Here is a 22130-nt window from a genome sequence, read left to right as displayed (position 1 = left end):
TCTGGATCGCAGCAAACTGCAGTTTAGCAGTCCATTTCAGATGATCACATTTCAGCCCATCCTGCTGTTTCTAGGCAAGTATGATTGGGTGTGCTCGATAGACCTTCAAGATTCGTACTATCACATAAAAATGAACAAGTGGTCCAGAAGGTTTTTGCAGTTCTGGCTTGGAGCCAGTTGCTGTCAGTTCAGAGCCCTGCTGTTTGCTGTCACCACAACCTCCATGGTGCTGACCAAATGCGTGGCGATGGTGCCATCTCACTTGAGACTACGGGGATTCTGGGTGTTTCTGTTATTTAGATGACCGGCTCATCATTGTTCCCCCCCAGGCATCTACTCATAATAATGAGAGACCGGGTACTCAAAACTTGCTCCATTATAGGAATTACAATAAATTGCAACAAATCTCATTTACAGTCCTCTCAAACACTGGAGTTCATAGGGGTAATTTTCAATACAGTGTCTGCAATAGCTTCACTTCCCCTGGCCAGACATTGAGATTCCAGGTCATGAATCTTGTTCACTGCACTAAAATTTCAGTCCACTTGATTCTTCAAGCCTTGGGTTCAATGTCAGCGGTCATAATTCTGGTCCCCCTGGCAAGATTTCACATGAGAATTCTACAGTGGATGTTGGCATCTCAATGGTCAATTCTTTATCAGCGGATGTCAGTTCAAATAAGGATCACACAAGCATACAAAAAACTACCTTTAGTGGTGGATAAGGTCAGATCAGGTTTTACAAGGTCGTCTGTTCATTCTCCCTCAACCCAAGGCCATAGTGACTATGGATGTAGCCCAGATTGGGTGGGGGGGGTGCTTCCTTGAGAAAACAGTCCAAGGCACTTGGTCCCCCAAAGAGACCAATTTGTATATAAATGTCCTGGAGATGGGAGCAGTGCTTTTAGCACTGCTAGCTTTTCAGGATGCTCTATCTCTCGGGATAGTTGTGATTCAAACAAACAGTATGTTAGTAGTTTGGTACATCAGCAAACAAGGAGGAACCAGATCTTACCCCCTGTGTCGAGAAGTGCTGAGGGTGTGGCAATGGGTGATCTCAGTCAACTGCTTTCTGATGGCGATGCACATTCCGGGGAAGTCCAACATGATAGCAGACAAATTCAGCAGGTACATTCTACTACCTTATGAGTGGACTGTCAACATGAAAGTGACTGAAGGGAATTTACATCAGTGGGGCCAGCCTTGCTGCGATCTTTTTGCTTCTCCTCTAAACAACGTGTAGCAGCTTTTTTGCCCTTTATGCTCATCATTCAACTCCATTGATTCTCCGGTTTCTAAAAAAGCTGCAAGGCTGAAAAGCAAAGTGATCCTCTCTGCACCTTCCTGCCTTTGACAGGTTTGGTTCCCCTTCCTTTGGCCACATCTTTACCCACCTTGGATTATGGATCCTATTCCAGACCTCCTGTGTCACCCAACAGGCATGATTCATCCGGATATCTCAAATCTTAAGCTATAACAACATGGTTTCTCCACTTACATTAATAGCCAGACAACTTATGCTGTTGTCTCCTGTACATCATATACTTTTGTCTTCCCGTAAAGCTTCTACTAGGAAAATTTGCAAAAGTAAATGGAAGAGATTTGTTTATTGGGCGCATCAAAAACATATTGATCCCTTTTCAATCCCCTACACAGTGTCCTAGAATTTTTGGCAGAAATTTTCAATAAAGGAGCTAACTCTTCTATTGCTAAAGTTCAGTTGGCAGCAATCTCTAACTTTCATATAGGAGTTGACAATTCCTCCCTAGCCTCTACTAAGATATTCAATGTCTTCCTAAGAGGTACTGTTTTACTTAGACCATCTTATAAAGATCCTACTCCTCCATGGGATTTAAATCTTATACTGCAGGCCTTAATCCATTCTCCCTTTGAGCCAGCAGGGAAATGTGATCTTAAATTTCTGACCTGGAAAATATTTCTTGTGGCTATTAACTCAGCCAGAAGAATTTTAGAACTTCAAGTGTTATCCTCTAAACCTCCTTACTTGATTTTCCATAAGGATAATACTTTCTTTCCTAAGGTGGTGTCAGAATTCAGTATTAATTATTCTATTAATTTGGTCATTTTCTTTCCAAAATTTGTAAACAGAAGTGAATGTTACATTTTCTGGATGTTCACACACCATTGCACTTCTACTTGTATGGAACAAAAGAGATTAGAAAGTACAATCAGTTATTTATATCTTTTGCAGACAACAAACTAAGCAAATCTGTTGGAGGTGACATTGGCAAGATGGATTACTGACTGCATATTTTTTGTTTATAATAAAGTGGCTTTTCATTATCAAAACCTTGTAAGAGCTCACTCTACTAGATCTATGGCAACCTCGTCAGTATTTTTATGTAATCATTCCATGGATGTCATTTGCGCAGCTTCTGCTTGAACAAATTATCATACTTTTATTACTCATTACAGATTGGATCTGGTCTTAAGGGGAAGAGCAGCCTTTGGTTCAAAAGTGCTCAGAAATGTCCTTCTTTAGAGTCCACCCGGGATTTTAGGTAGCTGGGGACTCTGTCCCAGTGATTGAGGAATGATGACATCAGATAAAGAAGTTAAATACTTATCATAATGCCTTATCTGTGTTTTCCATTTTCATTCTTCCTCAGCTCCCAGCCCACTAACCCCCAACCTTTGTTGTCATGGACTTCTGGAAGAATGAGGTGTTAAGACACCATAGTGTCTTGTATGGAGTTCCAGATATAGGTTTCCTTTGTCAGGAACATTATTCTAATATTTCTAACTTATGTTGTCTAGCAAACAAGATCTGAGGTATGTTAGGGGTTGGTGCATTACGGGAAAGGAGGAGCTCGAGAGTTTCATTTGGCCACAAGCTATAGTAACGACCAAGTTGGATCCGTGGTTCGGATCCAAACCCAGTGGTTGAGGAAGAATGAAAATGGGCAACACAGATAGAACATTATGGTGATTACATAACTTCTTTTTACACTATGCCATTGTTCAAAAATGTATGCAGAAAACAAAACATTATTAGTTACAGTATGTGGAGGTGCACAGTGAAGCAGTAGCACAAAATTAGGAAACCATATTGTTAGAGAGAGCACTACCTAATTGTATAGCACTGTATTCAGTTGTCAAATATAAAACACAGATGAAGTACAGTATTTACAAAGCAAAGATGTTTACATAGTGATGGCCTTAGGGTTGTTACCTGTCCCTTTTTAAATGAGACGGTCTCTGGGCCATTGCTTCCTGAGAAAAAACATGAAAATGTCGAGATTTTAAGAAAAAAATTATTTCTTAAATTTCCTTATAGTTGCATAAAAAGGTGATTTTGTACCTAAAATGTCCTAATGTTATGTGAAACAACAAAAACAACTCAGATTCCACAATAGTGAGTTTTTATTTTGACAAAACATTTCTTGTCCTTTGCACCGGTTTTGCATATGGTTTGTTCTGGAAAATACCACGTTACCATAAAATTTTCCCACTTTTGGCATTTGAAAAGGTGGCAATACTAGATGGTCTGCCAAGCTTCAGATATCTAGGTTAAACAGCTTTTAAGCACACTTAACCAATCACATTTTTGACCTATAGTTGATTAACTTATCAGGAGGGAAAAAAAACTGTAGATGGAGATTGCAAAAGAATCTGCGAGGAGTAGATTTGTTTGTGATTGTCTGAGCAATAACAGTAACAAGAGTGTCTGTAGTACTTTCTAAAGCGAGTTTTTAAATACCACTTTAAATTTGCAGCATGTTCCACTGTTTTGGGCCAGTTTTTTGTAGTATGATATTTTTGTTTTACTGAAGGGAGGCTTAATGAGTAGGTTAGTGTCAGGGTTTGTAAGTGAGTAGGACAAGGTTCTAAATAGAATGGGTTGTTTGAGGTGATCAGAAAAGTTCATGCAGTGGTGACAAAAGATTTAGGAGAAAGGAGGCTGTCCTACCAATTGAGATCCAGATGTTCTTTGTGTTTCACTGTAGCAGTCATTACATTTGGGTAATCTGCTGGCAGGTTGCCCTCAGTCGACCTGTTTAACAAAGTCTTGGGTCCTGCATCGGTTGCTGTCCCTTCTTCCATGACATCAGGTCTTCAGGGGTATAAAACATGCAGCCGACACCATTACATCAGTCTTTCTTGCCGCTCGGTGCCCGAAGCAGAAGCAGTTCACAAGTGCCGGTCGGCCGACTCCTGAAATATTTGTTTGAGTTTCAGAACCGAAGTCTTCAACTAAAAGCTAAGTACCCCATTGTGGAAACATTTTCTTGCTCCTTACCGATGTCAGTAAAAGTTAATAATTGCATTTCTTGTGGGAAGCAAATACCTCATAAGGATTTTCATTTGTACTGTATTACTTGCCTAGGCCCTGACCACAACGTGCCTTGCTGTCGGTTTTGTGGTAAATTTAATCAATGAACGATTAAACATCTGTATATTTTTGCTTCTAAATATTTTGGCTCAAGATTTAATTATCCAGAAATGTCGTTGGTTAGCAATCAGACTACCGGAATACCTAAAAAACGCAAAGAAAAAGACAGACCGTCGAGGTCCAAAACTGACGACACTTCTCCTAAGCCAGTCGCCAGTTCGCCTGTACTCCATTAAGGCACTTTCGCAGCCCCTGATACCCGCTGCTTCTGATTCGCAGGCCTCTACTGAGACCCATTCAGAGTCCGGTATGCCGTGAGATGCTTCAGTTATGGAACCCATGGATGTCTCTGTCTTAGATGGGTCCGGAGCCGCTGTGCAGGCACCGGCTTCTGAGGGTGTTTTCAGGCCTACAGATTTTTATATTAGACCGATGCCATCTTCAAAACTAAGGCCAAAATCTAAATCTATGTCTAAAAAACTGATGCCTGGGCCACATGTGCAGGCTCCTATGTCTAAAAAACAAATGATCAAAATGGCTGAAGATTTAATTACTCTGATCAGGGGTAGCCAACCCCCTCCTAGGCAAGACATTGATTATGAATCTTCTATTTCTTCTGACTCTTCTAATGATCAGGATTTGTCTATTCCTACTTATGAGGACTCTGATGCAGAAGATTCCATTCCTTCTGCTTCTCCCCCTGAGGATTTTTCTTTTGGGGAAACTGTACATACCTTAAGGGAACATTTCCACTGAGAAAGTCAGGATTTCTCTGAATCTAAAAACTGACTTGGGGATTGTCTTCTTCCTCAGCAAAGGCCTTTGGCTATACCTCTTGTTCTAGACATTGTTGATGTTTTTTTCAGAATCTAGTATGACTCCTGATTCTCTGCCTCTGGTTCCTTGTAAGCCAGACAGATACTACAGGGTTCGTGACTCCCACAAATTCCTTTTCAAAAATCCTATTGCTGATGCTGAAACCAATTCTCAGGGTCCCAAGGGCATTAAGGGCTCTACTGCTAAAAATCCTACCCCTTTTGATAGAGATTCCAGGGCGCTGGATAGATGGGGTAAGAAGGTTTACACATCTGCAACCTTGGCATTCAGGGCTTTAAACTGTCAATTTCATATGCTTAAATATCAACAGCATATCATGGGACTAATTAAACAGAAAGTGATGTTAATCTCTGACTGTGTGGAAAATAAAGATTTGCAGGATTTATTACATTCAGCTGAACACGTTGGAAAACATACTTTGCAATGTAGTTTTGATTCCTTGGAGGCCTCTTGCAGGGCTGCTGAAACTGGATCTGTGCTAAGAAGGCATGCTTGGCTCAAAGAGCAAACTCTGCCTGACCATGTTAAAGCAAAATTGTTGGATGCTCCTTTACAACAGGGCCGTCTCTTTGGTAATAAGGCTGAAGAAGTGTTAAAAAAGATGGAAGATAAAGCTAAATCTATGCAAATTGTGAAAGATTTCTTACAAGTGCAACCTCCAAGATTTAGTAGGCACTGGCCTACTAAGAACTGGTCCTTTCCAGTCCCTTCGCTCAAGTCAAATCCAGACATTCCAAAGGCTCCAAGTTTCAGTCACAAGGAACTTTTGGAACAAAACAATGGGATGCCTCCACCTCCAAATCTGGAAACAACAAGGCACGTCCCTATGGTAAACCATCTCAGTGACTTCCCTCTACAATCACCAAGCATTTACCTTTTAGCTGCCCCTTTGGGGGGAAACTAGCACTTCATGCATGAAACTGGCAACTTATTACCCAGGACAAATGGGTTTTAAATATAGTATCCCAGGGATACAGATTTCATTTCCACATGTTGCCAATCCCAAATGGATGGCCAGATCTGCCCCCAAATCAGTGGGCAGAGGCCCAGAAACAAGTTCTGTGCCTCATGAATATGGGGGCTATTCAGCCAGTACCAGAAAAGGAAAAGGGACAAGGTTTTTATTCAAGACTTTTCCTGGTACCCAGAAAAGACAAATCATGGCATCCAATTCTGGACTTATCCACTCTAAACGCATTTCTGGACATTCCAAAATTCAAGATGCTGACTCTTCCAACAGTTACTACCTATGCTAGGCAAAGATGCCTGGTTGGTAACTCTAGACTTAAAAAAGGCTTACCTGCATATCCCAATCAGGGAATCTTGCAGAAGATACCTCCGCTTCAAAGCAGGCTACTTGCATTACCAGTTCTCTGCACTGCCCTTTGGCTTATCTACTGCACCTAGGGTCTTCACAAAGTGCCTGGCTCCAGTAATTGCATTTTGCAGGCAAAGAAATATTCAGATATATCCATACCTGGATGATTGTCTAATTCAGGCAGAAAACAAGGACATTGTTCTAAAGCATCTGGCGTTTGTAAAAAGGGTTCTAACTTGTCTAGGGTACACCATAAACGAAAATAAATCACAACTGGTACCCTCTCAAAAATTACATTCCTGGGTGCAAGCGTGAATACAACTGCCCAGATGACTTACCTTGTGCCAGAAAAGCAAATTCAATTGGTGACTTACTTCACACAGATGGCCACAAAAACCCTGCTATCTGCAAGACAAATTATGCAAGCTGTGGGGTTCATGGCCTCCTGCATTCTTCTAATTCCATATGCAAGACTGCATATGAGGAAACTTCAGTGGTACTTAAGTTTATGGAGTCAACATTGTCACAGCCTGGAAACAATGATTCCTATTATAGCTTGCCTGCAGCTAGAGTTCCTTTGGTGGGCAGAAGCCTGCCACCAAAACAAGGGACTGCCATTCACTCCACCCTCTGCCACCCAAACTCTATCTACAGATGCATCAGACTATGCTTGTGGGGCTCATCTGGCAGGAAAGTGCATTCAGGGCAAATGGAGCACAAATCAAATGCACCTACTTATCAATCAGAAAGAGATGCAAGGTGTACAGAATGCACAGACAGCCTTCAAGGACTACCTTCATCCAGGACAAGTAATGATAAAGACAGATAACACCACAATTATGTGGTACATAAAGAAGCACATTCCTAACCCATTTGCAAACTAGCCATGCCATTGTAGAACACGGCCTTGACCTATCACATACAACTACAAGCTCAATTCCTGCCAGGAAAGGTAAATACTCTCGCAGACGAGCTAAGCAGAAATCTTATGGACCCACACGAATGGAAACTGAAACAAGTTTTCAACATGTTGCTACACAAATGGGGGAGCCCAGACGTAGATCTTTTTTGCCTCTCCCCAGAACTATCAGTTGGACAAATTCTGCACAAGAATTCATCACAAAAAAGGTTGGAGAGTGGATGCTGTATCATTCAGCTGGAAAAACCTATCCGTCTATGCTTTTCCCCCTCTGCCTCTGCTCTCCAAAGTTCTACTAAAAGTCAGACAGGACAGACCAAAAATGATTCTGTTTGCTCCAGACTGGCCTCGCCAACACTGGTACCCTCTCCTGCGCAATGTGTCACCTTCCTCCGTGGCACCTGCCTCAGACACCTTACCTACTGTCTCAGCAGAACTACCAAATTCTGCACACTCTGCTCCAAGCTTTGAATCTTGCAGCATGGCTAATCAACTAATTTCACCCTTGGCATCCCTCAGCAAACCTGTGATGGATGTCATTTTGGAGGCTAGAAGGCCTAGTACTAGAAAATCTTATGCTGACAAATGGAAAAGATTATGTGCCTGGAACCAATCACAAGGAATAAGCACAGCAATGCCCAATATTCCTCAGATTCTGCAATACTTAACTGAGATGCTTCACAAGGTCCTATCGTTTTCTTCCATAAAAATCCATGCCTCTGCCATTTCAGCTCATTACAACACAGAACCCTCCCCTCTTCTCTCATCCTCTGCTATAGCCTTATCTCAGAGGGGCCAAAAATTTAAGACCTCCCAGGAGAGCACCAACTCCTGCATGAGACCTCAATTTTGTTTTGGAAAAACTCACTCTCCCTCCTTTTGAGCCAGCTGCTACTGCAGACCTAAAATTTCTATCCTGGAAAACAGCTTTCCTTTTAGCAGTCACTTCAGGTAGAAGAATTTCAGAATTACAGGCTCTTATGGCAGTGGAGCCTTTCATTATTTTTCATCCGGACAGGGTGACTCTCAGGACCAATCCATCTTTCATGTCTAAGGTGGTATCCATTGTGGCTCTTTATCAGACCATTCATCTGCCAACTTTCTTTCCCAGTCCACAGAACAAGGGTGGGCGGATTCTGCATTCATTGGATGTACACATACAACTTAGATTCTACTTAAACAGGACAAAATCTCGAAGAAAATCTAAACAACTATTGGTGGCATTTGCTGCAGGGGCAGAGGGAAAGGCTATTTCAAAGCAGACTATTTCCAAATGGATAAGCTATTGTATTTGTTTCTGCTATATGCACCATGGTAAACCTATCCCCAAGAGGATCAGATCTCATTCCACCAGGGCTGCATCTACTTCTGCAGCCTTTCTCAGAGGGGTTCCTACCAGAGACATTCTAGAAGCTGCTACCTGGAGCTCAGTTCATACGTTCACCAAACATTACCATTTACCTCTCTTCTCTAAATCCAGAGCTGGCTTTGCCACTGCTGTCCTGCAGGGCCTTATAGCTGCTCCTAATGCTGTATAAATCCATCCTCCCCAACCATAGCTTTGGCATTCTACCCAAATGTAATGACTGCATCAGTGAAACACGAAGAACCGTAGTACAGTTGTGTACACTTGCCATAAATACCTGACATCTGGGGCAAGAAAAACTGATGTAATGGCGTCGACTGCATGTTTTATACCCCGACGACCTGATGTCATGGAAGAAGGGACAGCAACTGACGCAGGACCCAAGACTTTGTTAATCAGGCCAACTGAGGGCAGCCTGCCAGCAGATTACCCAAATGTAATGACTTCAGCAGTGAAATACACTCGAACATCTACATTTAAGTGTACACAACTGCACTTTGTATTTACCCAGGGTGGCAGTGATCTTCTCAGTGGAGGTTTAAATGAATGAACTGCCATTGTTTTTTTTTTGTTTGCAATGGTTGTGTATTTTGGGGGAAGTCCAATGTTATTACAGCTTAGGGAATAAAATGATTGCTATAGCTTGCCTTGAGCACTTGAGAGATTTTATAAGCTGTCCCACAGTCGAGTCCCTTCTGAGATTGAATACATGTGATAAGAATGAAAGTCTGATCCAAGAAACGGCTCAATTATTTTTGCTTTGTAAGAAATGGTAGGGGAATGTTGAGAACCAGGTCATGGATCAGAAGGGATTGAGTATTGAAGAGCCTTTCTTAAGTCCCAAATAGCATGCAAGAAAATTTGTTTTTATTTCAGTTTAGTTTAGTGCACACCCAGTCCCAAAGAAAGCTGAAGTCAGTTTGTTGTGTGCTGGCGATTTCCAGTTGAGATGCTGATTTTCTAGTGAGGGCTATCTTATCAGAGTATAACATATTTAATGTCACAATGAGAAGTCTTTGAAAAAGAAAATGTAGTGGATCCAAGACTGATTCTTGTGGTACTCCCATAGAGATAAGTAGCAGGTTGGTGGTGGCAGAGTCAGTATCCATTGTTAAGGTTCTGTCTTGTACGCAACTTTGGAACCTGAAATGCACTAAAGAGAAGTGGCACCGTCTGAGTACTTTTAATAGAATGCTGTGGTCTGTATATTCAAAAGCTCTTTTAAGGTCTATAAACAATCACTCATCCTTGTAAGTTTCTCTTCATCAAAGCCTTAAAGATGGTGTTGGTTAGTAGGGGTATGTCTGTAAAGGTAATGTACTTTGACCAGAAGCCATGCTGTTTCTCTAAGAGGATATCGTACTGTGTGATGTGTTCCAATATTTTCTTAGGCAGTTTATTAACAGCTTGGTGAAAGAGTCCAAATATGTTATCGGATATCCATTTTTGATAGAAAAGGAAGTACTACATTTTATTTATTTATTTAATGTTTGTTGCCTAGGAAAGTCCAACTGGGCACATGCCCTTTTTCAGTGGAGGCCCAGGGGGAAACCCCCAAATAGAATAAAGATGACAACAAATAAATTATACAGTACATAAGCTCCTGCAATAGGATTACAAGATATAAATAGAGATATTAAAGAGTAGACAGAACAGTTGACTGAACAAGCGAACCATGGTGGGACATTGATTTTGTGATATGTTCATTAACTGGAACTCTATTTCAACATCATTTATGTGTTAATTTAGCTGTGCAAGAGAATGAGGAACCTGTGACATTCCGTCGGGAGCGCAGCACATTTAGGCGTCAAGCTGTGCGACGCCGCCACAATGCAGGGAATAACCCAACCCCTCCAGCCTCTCTCATTGGATCACCACTCAGGTATGGAATGCTTAACTATTATTTAGCTAGCCAGTTCATGTATTGTTTCCTGATAGCTTCTGCTTTAGTTCAGAGAGGTAATAGTGCATGATGGTAAAACTTGAACATCTGTTTACTTCCTTCAGAATTCTTTATCCAGCATTATCTGAATGTCCTGTGGAAATGTAAGAAGTAAGAGGTAACTTGCGCAACATGTTTTGCTGTTCTGTCATCAGAGCTGAAGACTCTGACTAGTTCTGTCAGTCAGTGCAGAGTTGATTCTGAGCTTTCAAATTTTTCTGCTACTTGATGAATGTGAAAACCTTGCTTGTTTCCTCTGTGCAAATCCTTGAGTTTGCTTGGAATGGGGTCTTCATTCAATGATCTGTGTAGATTATAAAACTAATGAGTAATGGAGTAATGGTCCGATGCACAAGGGTCATCTTGTTTAGTAGTGTTAATTTTATAATGGCCATTTAAAATAATATTGAGTAGGTTGCTTCCATTCAGAGTAAAACCTGTGCTGTGGCTTGTTTTTGTTTTGTTAATGTTTTTAAGAGAGGTAGTGAAGGACTCTGTTTTGTCTTTTTTAATATGGCAGTCTTTGTGGAATGATTGAACTATTGGGCCTGAAGCACTGCACCAAAGCAGTGGTCTTTGGAAACCTGTCTCATCTTGAAGATTGTAGCAGATTGGTCCATCACAGACGCAGCAGAGCAAAACTTTGAAATCACAAGCCATTTTAAATAATTTGCGAACGGTTTGTCTGCTGTCTTTGATTTGACTGCTGTGTATAGAACAGACAAAAGCAAAAATAAATGGAATAGCAAATACTTTGTTTTCCTGGAAGGCAGAAGTGTAGTCTGTGAATGCTGCTCAGCTACAGTAGGATTGTTTTCCTGTGCATCCCATTTGTATTTCTGTTTGTAATTCTGAATGTATTTGTGGTATATATGCAATATTTGCATTTTATGTAGTGAGTTTTTAAGTTTTAATTATTTGAAGTCCGCTGACTTTTTAAAAAGATTTTGATAAGCTAGCTAATTAAAATGCATGTATATGAATACAGCCGTTATGCAAATATTGTTTATGAAGCATTGGTAGATTTTCACTCGAAAGGTTTGCTGTTCTACATAACGTTTTTATTGCTGTTTTACAAATAAATTTATTGGACGTAGAGTTCATGGTTCTTGTTCATATTTTGTCTGTGTCCCAACACAGCAGAGCATCAGTTCAAACTATAGTTGATAAAATATGTAGCTTCATTATACTGCCAGAAGAGAACACCACTACTGGATTCTGCAGAAACGCATGGCAACTGCTGTTAAATGTCGATCTGTTACTCTATTTTTTTATTATTATTTTTTTTAATTCTTAAATAGAAAATCTCATCCCTGCTTAGCAAACTGTCACTCATTCATTTTAACCCAATATGAGATGAGGTGGCTGTAATTAAAGGGAGAGTGTCAAGATTCTCTGCTTGCCTGATTGTTTTGATTAGGATGGTAGGTCATGTGATCTTTTGTTTACATTCTGGCAGCTTTTAGTCTATGAGCTCAGGTTTCACTACTTTGGGGGAAGGGTAACGAACACTTCAGGAAATGCAAACAGTTTCCTCTGTGTGCTCCTTTTATCTGCAGCCCCATGCTGGCAGGAAAACTTTTAGCAGTCTTTGAAATATAGTGAAGTAGTGCTTACATAATCTACTTTTTTTCCAGGCAGACACATTAGTGGACTTTTTAAAATATTTTCTGCAACATATTTTCTTGGTTGTTTGGATTTAATGATGATGGAAACAGTTGTAGTGGGTGTGTTTTTTTGTACAGTCTGGAGCAGTGTTCATTTGCTAATGTAGCTGCTCATTGAGGTGCTTTTTACATACATGTCTGTCTCAGTTGTTGCAGTGATGGATCCTACTGTTATATGGGAAAAGGGCACAGCAATTATGGGAGATGTCCAAAGGTGAATAGTACAGGAAGCATTACTGCTGATGGAGGGGGAAATAATAAGAATGGGTCAGAAAAAGGAACAGAAAGGACAACACTTTCAATTGGGATAATCTGTTGTAGATGTCACAGCAATAAGCAAAACAGTCCATAAGTAATGAACCAAAAACAGCCAGAAGAGCTGGTTCAAATGTAGACAGAATTAATTTTCCAGTGCAAAGTAAAGATCCCAAAAAGTGTCACTGTTTACTAGTCGGCCTTATATGCAAATTACTTCTTTGTAGAACAACTTTAGTAGGGTCTGTAATAGAAACTTAGGAAACAATCTCCTCAGAACCGGAGTCATGTGCTTGTGAGGAAGACGTGGGAGAAGCCCTGTCCTTATCAGAATCCTCTGATAAAACATCCTAACGATTTCAAAGGCTGCAAGCTAAGTAATTCATTTTTATTAACATACCCACTGTCTTTAGATGAAATATGTTTCACCTTTTCTTTTTCCTAGGGACAACAACCCTAGGAGGAGATCAACTGAACTGATGACATTTCAAACCAGAAAACAGATCTCTTACTGTCCTAACTACATCCTCATCCTCTGTACTTTCGAACATTTCAGGATCATAGGAGGTTTGTAGGCTAACAGCCCCAGGGCCCTTACAAGCATAGCCAAGTTCAGCTAATGTTCTCATGGGTGTCTGGTTCAAGCAGACACTAAAATAAGCACCTATCTCCCCTTTCCAAGAAGGACACAGGTGGAATCCCCAGGATGAATTTCCAGTTACCCACCCAATCATCCAAATTACTCTTAAATAGGCCAATGAGGGCCTTTATTTAATATCAATAGGCAGCCTGTTCCAAAAGTGCAGCAACCTCTGTGAGACAAATCTGTCTGTCCAGCAAGTTCTGTTGATGTTACATACCAGGTTAAGATCCTTGGCAAGTGACCCTGTGTGGCATTTGACTTTTGAATGTGCAGCATTTCCATTAAAGCTGGGTCAGAGAGCGGGTCAGAGATTGCTCTCTATGCAAGGCACAGATTGCCTCTGAGCATTCTGTATGACACAGAGTAAAGTGACAATGATTTCAGTCTGTCCACATAAAACAGATCTTGAAGACACTGAATTTTCTTTGTCAGGAACCTTTGTGGTCTATCCAATTGCTGCAGGTATTTGGAAAGGAACATATCAAAGGGACCGTTGTTTTCTATTATTGGCCCAATGAGGGAAAGTACATTGGGGGGGGGGTATAACCTCTTTTTCCTGGATGCAATGTCTTTGAGGTGAACAATATAAAATGCCATTCTTACTACTGTGGAGATATTTGAAGTGAAGCGAAGGTTGCGGTCAACCTGTCTGCCCAGATCTCTCACCACTGACTGTGTGCTTAGGGTATTGCTATTGATGTGGTAGTTTGCAGGAATATCATCCTTACTAAACTAGAGGACAGAATAAGTGGACAAAAAATAAGAAAGGATGGTGACTGTATCACCTGTCAGTGAGGGACAATCACGAGAACTGACCGGTAGAGGACCATCAGAGTGCTAAGGGAAAATTTCCAGGCAAAAGTGTGTCTATTACCACTAACTTTGCCCAATGCTGAGTGGTAATGCACTATGTGCAGACAGCAGCAAACCTGTACAAACATAGTGCTTATGTAGCAAATGAGCGCAAACTGATTTAAACAAATTAATCAGTACAAACGCTCAAAACTGAGCCCTGTTCCAGCAACCTTCAATCAGTTGAGTTCTGACTGCACACTCCTGCCACTAGGGTGCAGGGGAACCCTCTCTACAAAAGATGTCCTGGCTTAGTGATCAAGTTATAAAAACCAAACTAGATTCAGCAGGTCTGAATCTATTATATGCTACAGCAAAGAATGTGCACTAATTTCAACAAAAAAAAAAAAAAAACACTTCAAATAAGCAGGTGCAATACGCTTTCAACCAGCAACTCCCAGCTCAGAAGGGCCAAGGCGATCTTCTCCTCCCACAAAAGTGTAGACCACAAACCTTCTTAATGTAAAAGAACTGGCCTGAAACCCAAGCACTTAAACCAGAACGAAGACACTTTTAGAATAAAAGACACACTAAGACTTCAACCAGCAATTCCCAACTTAGAAGGATGTAAGCTACCTCTCCAGCCACAAGAGTGTAGACTACAAGCCTTCTGAATGTAAAAGAACTGGCCTGAAGCCCAAGTGCTTAAACCAAAACCAAGAGGCTTAAAATAACAGTTACAATTTAATCAGGCTACTAACCATCAGTAATAAATGCAGCAGAATAAATGCAATTGAACACTTTTAAGATCAAGCAGCAAAAGCAAAATAAAGTAGGAAGAAGCAGAAATACAGTAAAAGCAGATGAATAAAGTTCAATCTTTTCTTTTTTGGGAGGGGGGGACAGAAGATAATTCAAGTTTAAGAAACTAAGGGGGGTAAGCCTTCTCATATGATCTCTCTGTACTCAGTAGAATGAGCTGATGAGAACCCAGCAAAAATTGGGTGGATGAGTTGCAGAAATAAAACGCAGCCATAGTACAGCAAGCAGGCCAAATACTCCAACCAAATAGAGATATTTCTAGCTAAAAAAGAAATGCTGTTTTTCAGCTCCTTCCACTAATTATCTTAGGTTCATAGGTAGGTATTAGGCTATTGGCCCTAGGGCCTATATAAGCGTAGCCAAAAATGTACCCTGGCTTTCGCCACCCAAGAAAATTATTTTCCTGTGCCCCTGTCGAGCAGAGCCATAGAAGTGATCCCTGGGGTGAATTTCCTATTTCCCATCCAATCACCAAGATTTTTCTTGGAGTGCTAATGAAGTGCTCTGTTTGACATAGGTAGTCTGTTTCAGAGTATGGGAAGTCTCTGGGACAGGAATCTATCCCTCCAGCATGTTCTGTTTATTGTGGTGACAAGGTTTAGGTCCCTAGAGCGTGTAGTTCGGAGGGATTGGGATTTCTTTAAGTGGAGCATGTCCAACAGCTCTGGGTTTGACATAGCTTTGTATGTTAGGCAGAGATCGCCTCTGAGTAGGCGATATGTGACTGAGTAAGGCTGGAGTTTTTTGAGACGGTCTGCGTAGGGCATCTGTTTGAGGCCAGTAATCCTCTTTGTGAGGTATTTCTGTGGCCTTTCCAGTTGTTGTAGATGTCTTGTGAGGTACATACCAAAAGGGGCGTTGTACTCTATAATGGGTCTAATGAGTGATGAGTAGAGGGGAACAATGACCTCTTTTTTTCTGGATGAGAAACCTTTTGTGATGAGGTGAGCCGCATAGAAGGATTTCCTGACCACTGTGGCGATGTGATTATCAAAGGATAGACTACTGTCCACCTGTGTCCCAAGGTCTCATCACATTTTCAGCGTTAAGTAGACTACCAGCTATGTGGTAGTTCATGGGTACAGAGTTTTTACCAAAGGGGATGACAATACACTGTTTGGCATTGAGCTTCAGGCCATGGCTTTGACACCAGGCATCTGTCTCAGTGAGGCCCTTTTGCATTATGTCCATATCATTAGGAGTTTCGATTATGGCTCCTAGTTTGCAGTCATCTGCGAACTTTGTTAGCGAAAGACCTTCTGTGTTAGCCTGTACTTCAGAGAAGTAGATACCAAACAGGAGAGGACCCAGGACTGAACCCTGTGGTACTCCACTTGTCACAGGTCTGAAGTCGGATTTGGAGTCTGCTACTTTCACAGTGTGGGTTCTGTCCATGAGCCAGTTGGCAACCCATCTTGTGACACTGGGATTTATACCTAGTTTAGTGAGCTTATCTATAATTCCAGTGTGGTGGATGGTGTCAGTAGCCTTGGAAAGATCTAGATGAGCTGTGTGAGCCACCTTACCCCCATCTATGGCTTTGGTGACTGCTTCAAAGAAGTCAGTCAGGTTTAGGAGACATGATCTGCCTTTTACAAATCCGAACTGGGTAGGGTCCAGAGTTTGGAGATTACCAATGTCTTTGTTTATGAGTTCCATGATGATACGTTCCATGGCCTTGCAGACCAGACTCGTCAGGCTAATGGGGCGTTAGTTCCCAGAGTCTGTCATAGCTCCCCCTTTGTGGAGTGGGATAACCGTCGTGGTGTGCCATTCATTGGGCACAAAGCCTGAGGTGAGGCTATGATTGAACATGGTACTTGGGTAGGGTGCCAGTTCATTCTGTAGTTCGTGTAGAACTTAGCCTGGGATATTGTCAGGTCCCATGGATGCTGCGTTCTTGGCTTTGGAGAGTGTGTTTTTTACCTGTGCAGCCATGATTACAGGAACTTTGCATTCTTCTGGTATAGAGATGGGCCCTCTGGGGGGGGGGGTAAAGTTAGCACTGAACCTGTCTGCCAGGATGTTGGCAATATCAGCTGGTTCTGTATATTTAGTGCCATTGTGCTGTAACTCAGAGCAAATCTGAGTGTTGCCATTGAGATTCTTGACATAGCTATAGAATGCTTTGTGGTTGTATTTAGTCAGTGGCAATTTTGTTTTTGTAACTAGCTTTGGAGGATTTTATGAGGGATCTCAGCTTCTTCATGAGGTTGACCAGGGAGTTCCTCCAGTCATGGGATTTTACTCTTTTGCAGCAGTATCTTTCTTCTGTTGTAGAGTTTGTTTATGGCAGAGGACCACCAGATTGGCTTCCTTTTTTTGGAGGATAGCATCTTGGTTTTATTAGGGATAGCATGATCCATGCACTCTTGTAAGTGCTTATAACGTACATTTGTGTAGGATTCGGCAGTCGTACATCTACTGTCCATCTGCATGGGTGTCATGAAGGTTTGCCACTTCTGTCTTAAGAAGTGTGAAGTTGGCTTTGGAGAAGTTTTTTACGGTGGTTTCCCTAATTGGGGGTGGGGGCGGGATGTGGCTGTCTAGGTGATTAGCTTGTGGTTGGATCTGATAAACGAGGAATTGACCTCTGGTGTGGAACACCGGTTGCCCGTGTTGGTAATGACCAGGTCTGGGATATTACTGCCCCTGTTGGGGGTGTGAATTTTGGAATTTATGAATTCCAGAAAACGTTGAGCAAAAGAGTTGGTACATGAGTTATCTGATATTATTCACTGCAAATTAATTCTTTGCTAACTTTTCTAAGTGATCCTAGCCAAGACCTCTTAAAAGTGCAACAGAACAGAAAACTTAAAACAAAACAAATGTAATACAGGAATAAGAAACAAAATAGAAGTGACCAAACCTTAAATGAAAAACTTCAATTGAAAATAAAATGCAGCCAGAGATCAACAATATTCAGACGAGTTCAGGAAGCAGGCCAAACAAACTCTTCAGCTAAATAGAGATATTTCTAGCTAAAAGCATGTTTCTCATACAGTTCCTCATACTGGTTATCTCTTGTCCTACTTATACATTTAATATCTTACCAACAACCATTATCCTTGCAATTCCAAAATAACTATTACATTCTATCCAGCAAACAAAATAATTCTGAACCTCATCTCACAATACCCTATCTATATCAGCACACATATATCTTACTGTTTAAGTACAGTTATCAAAGCAATAGCCATTTATTAACAAACTGAGTATTAAACATAAAATCAAGCAAAAATGCCAGTAACAGCACCATCTTGTCTTCATAACCATAAAGCATAGTGGTGACATCCACCCAAACCAAGGCCTAACTCAGCATATACAGGAACCAGATGGTATATCCCCAGCTCCTTCATAGCTAACACCTCAACCATAGTCCCTCTTGGGTATTCATATATACCATACCAGCTTACAAAGTCTGTATAACAAACTGTATGGTGTATACATGGACAACACTACACACTTCAGACATCTTAGCTGCCACAGAAACCTGGCTCTGCCAAGAAAAAAAAAAGAGATTTCCCCATCAGGCCATAAAACTATCGGATTAGAAAGAGATAACAAAAAAGCTGGTGGTGTCACTATTTTTGATAATAAACACACACTATAAATCTCCCTTTTCCCCCACACCCTGTCAACTTTCAGTAACTCAGAAATCCTGCTGACCATATTAAAACTAAACACTCATAAGACAATTGCAGTCATGGGTATACATACCCTCAGAGAAATAATACTAAAATACTGGAAGATATTCTCTGCTGGGCCTCAAAAATCCCTCATGACACCATAATACTGAGGGAAGTTAAATAAGCAATAATGCCAAACAGAGAGCGTGTGTTATTGTGTAAATAATTCTCACCCAGTGGTGTTCCGAGGCTCTATGCCACAGATGGGAGGGCCTGTACACTGCTGGAAGGGTGTTATTTACACAGTAACACGCACCCTAGAGGGCATTATTGCACTCAGAAAATGTGCTACCTGTTAAACTTGATATGTACTTTTTAATATATATATATATATATCTCTATATATATATATATATATGTGTGTGTGTGTGTGTGTATATACATATTAATATTTTTGATGTAAAATAGTTCCTCCACCTAATGCTTCAATCTTGCTGTAGTGACTGAAGGTGGTGTTGGAGGAAGTGTTTTATATCTAAAATGTGAGTTTGGTAAGTAATGCACACACACACACACACACACACACACACACACACACACACACACACACACACACACACAGAAGCAGAGTACCTTTAAAAACATAGATGATTAAACTTAATTAATAATGGCAGTTATTAAAGATTTTCATACCTCTCAACTGTCCAGATTTTCACAGAATGTCCAATTTTTTGTAATTCATTTTTTCAGTCTGTTCCCCATAAAGTTGGTGGTTTGCTGGAAATTCGTTAAGAGGTTAAAGTCATTAAATAATGAATTAGTTTAAAATCTCTCTTCATGTTTAGGCCTTCCCCCAATTATTTTCAGCTAGATTTCTTGAGTTAAGCTGTTAAGAGGTATGCATACCTCTTAATTTTTAACAACACTTAAATGAAATGCCTACTGCAGCCATTGCTCAGTCTCTGTCACTTCTGCTTTCATGCATGCAAGCATGCATATGGTCATACATGCAAACATAAACATGAACACACGCACCTTTTCTATTTTTTATTATATTCTTGTTTTAATTTTACACTCACTAAACAGCAGTTTCGCTATTTAGTGATTTTAAATAATGGTTGCCATTGGCATTTTAACTGCCTGAGCTCCACTGCATTTTTATATGCTGCAATGAAATGATGGGCTTGTTTTCCAGGAGGCATTACCTGTACATTAACACCCTGCTGGAGAACATTCATTCTCCATTCACAATGGCAATGTACCGGTTCTCCATTCACAATGGCAATGTACAGGTCGCCCATTCTCTAATATAGACTTGGAAACCGTGTAATCTGAAAATCCAGCCAATAATATACATCTGTACAAGTTCGTGCAAATTATAACCACACCAACTAGATATAACTAAGCCACATCCAGACAATCATACCTCAGCTGGATGCAGACATACTCCCCAGATAAAATATCATCCCATGGAACTCTGTCAGACAGCCTAAGTGATCATTTCCAGTCTACACGGTAAGGTTACCAAAGCAGCAGCCACAAAACATGTAGCACTTTTTTTATGAAGATACTTTTATTAACACACTGCATATCCTTAATTTGCGAGTTTCTAAAGACTCTCCCCATAGATGCTGCTGCCTCTGAGTTCAACGAAATCTTCCTAAGTGTTCTAAACTTACAAGCCCCTTCAGAATTATTTATTTAACATTTGTTAACCTGGAAAGTCTGACTTGGAACGAGCCAATTTTCAGCAGAGGCCTGGGGAGAAACGCTCCAGATGCATGTATATACAATGCATTAATTGTATTGTATACAAATACAATAGAATAAACACAGTCAAGCCAGCCCTGCCCCATGGCTAGTCTTAACCACTAAACAACACATGAAACAAAGACACAAAGCATGGAAGGTCAGAAAAAAACTCCATCTCTACTAGGATGAGACAGCTAAGAAAAGTACAGTTTTGTACCAGCCATAAATGTAGATGTTTGAGTGTTCACACTGCTGTAGTCATCACACTTGGGTTATCTGCCATCAGGCGGTCCCGCAGCCGGCCTGAGTTCCAAAGTCTTGGTCCAGCGTCGGTTGCGGTTGCTTCTTCCCTGACGTCAGTGCGACAGGGGTATAAAAGAGGCAGCTGACACCATTTGCTTCAGTTTTTTCTTGCCCCAGATGTCAGGTGCCCCCAAATAGGAAGGCAATACATTATCCTAAGTAAAATACATAAGTAGAAACAATAGCTGCAGCTGTAAGCAAGTACACCATATAGAAATACATCATATAGATTGTATAAAAAGGGAGGTATAGATAAAACCCAGGTAAGAAGAGGGGATGGTGGGAGGGTAACCTGGACTGCAGCAGCATGAACACTCGAACATCTACATTTATGGTAGGTACAAAACTGTACTATGTTCATCGTGTTGCACTGCTGCAGTCATCACACTTGGGTTGAATCCCAAAGCTAAGGCTGGGTGGTTGGTACTAAACAGTGTTTGGAGAAGCTAGTAGGCCCTGCAGTACTGCAGTGGCAAAGCCAGCTCTGGTTTTTGAGTATAGAGGTAAGTGGTAGTGCTTGGTGAAGGTGTGCACTGAACTCCAAGTTGCAGCCTCCAAAATATCCGTGGTTGGTACCCCTCTGAGGAAGGCTGCTGATGTTGCTGTAGCCCTGGTGGAATGGGGCCTAATGTTACCAGGTACAGGTTTCCCTTGGTGTGTGTAGCAGAAACGGATACAATGTCCTATCCATTTTGAAATGGTCTGATATTCATCGTGTTACCCTGCTGCAGTCGTCACACTTGGGTTATCCTGTCGTCAGGCGGTCCCGCAGTCGGCCGGAATTCCAAAGTCTTGGTCCGGCGTCGGTTGCTGCCTCCTCTTCCCTGACGTCAGTGTGCCAGGGGTGTATATATAATGCAACCAACGCCATTTTCTTCAGTCTTTCTTGCTGCGTGGTGCGCAAAGCAGAAGCAGTTCGCAAGTGCCGGTCGGCCAACTCCTGAGATTTCCGAATTTCAGACCGAAGTCTTCTATAAAGCTAAGTACCCTGTTGGGGAAACTTTTCCTGCCTCAGACCAATGTCAGAAAAAGTTAACAATTGTATTTCTTGTGGGAAGCAAAGACCTCATAAGGATTTTCATTCTTATTGCATACCTCGCCTAGGCCCAGACCACGACGTCACTACTTGTCAGTTTTGTGCTAGGTTTAATAAGTGTACTATTAAAAGACGCTTTGATTTCGCACGACACTACGGTAGGAAATTTAACTACACCATGCCGTCAGAGCAACCGACTACCGGTGTACACAAAAAACGCAAGGATAAGGACAGACAGCCCAGGCCTAAGCCAGATTCCGAGGCCTCGGCTGAACCAGTCTCCGGTTCTCCTGTCCTCAGTGAGGCTCCGACGCAGCCCCGGACTACCACAGATCTGGAACCCGAGACCGCTACGGAACTTTTGGCGGAATGCACCAGGCCGACGCAGCCATTTAGTTCAGGCCCATCCGACGACATTGCTACAAAAGACGTCGGTACTGCAGAAACGCCATCGGTTTCTGAAGGCGTTTTCAGACCGACTCTCACCATCAAAACG

The 22130-nt window shown here is 41.4% G+C and overlaps 1 protein-coding gene across 1 annotated transcript in view; it reads left to right on the top strand.

Annotated features, from left to right (window-relative positions):
- The window catches only part of PCNX1 (pecanex 1), a 3150868-nt gene that overhangs the window by 641617 nt on the left and 2487121 nt on the right, over positions 1 to 22130 (top strand). The window contains exon 7 of the mRNA XM_044073489.1: positions 10543 to 10675. Coding sequence (XP_043929424.1) covers positions 10543 to 10675 — 133 coding nt within the window. The remainder of the gene's footprint in view (positions 1 to 10542; positions 10676 to 22130) is intronic.

This window comes from Protopterus annectens, chromosome 6.part0 (genome assembly GCF_019279795.1).
Source record: "Protopterus annectens isolate FY-2018-M chromosome 6.part0, PAN1.0, whole genome shotgun sequence".
Classification (NCBI taxonomy): Eukaryota; Metazoa; Chordata; order Ceratodontiformes; family Protopteridae; genus Protopterus; species Protopterus annectens.
Note: the sequence above shows the minus strand (reverse complement) of the source record. Positions and strands in the feature narration are given on the sequence as shown.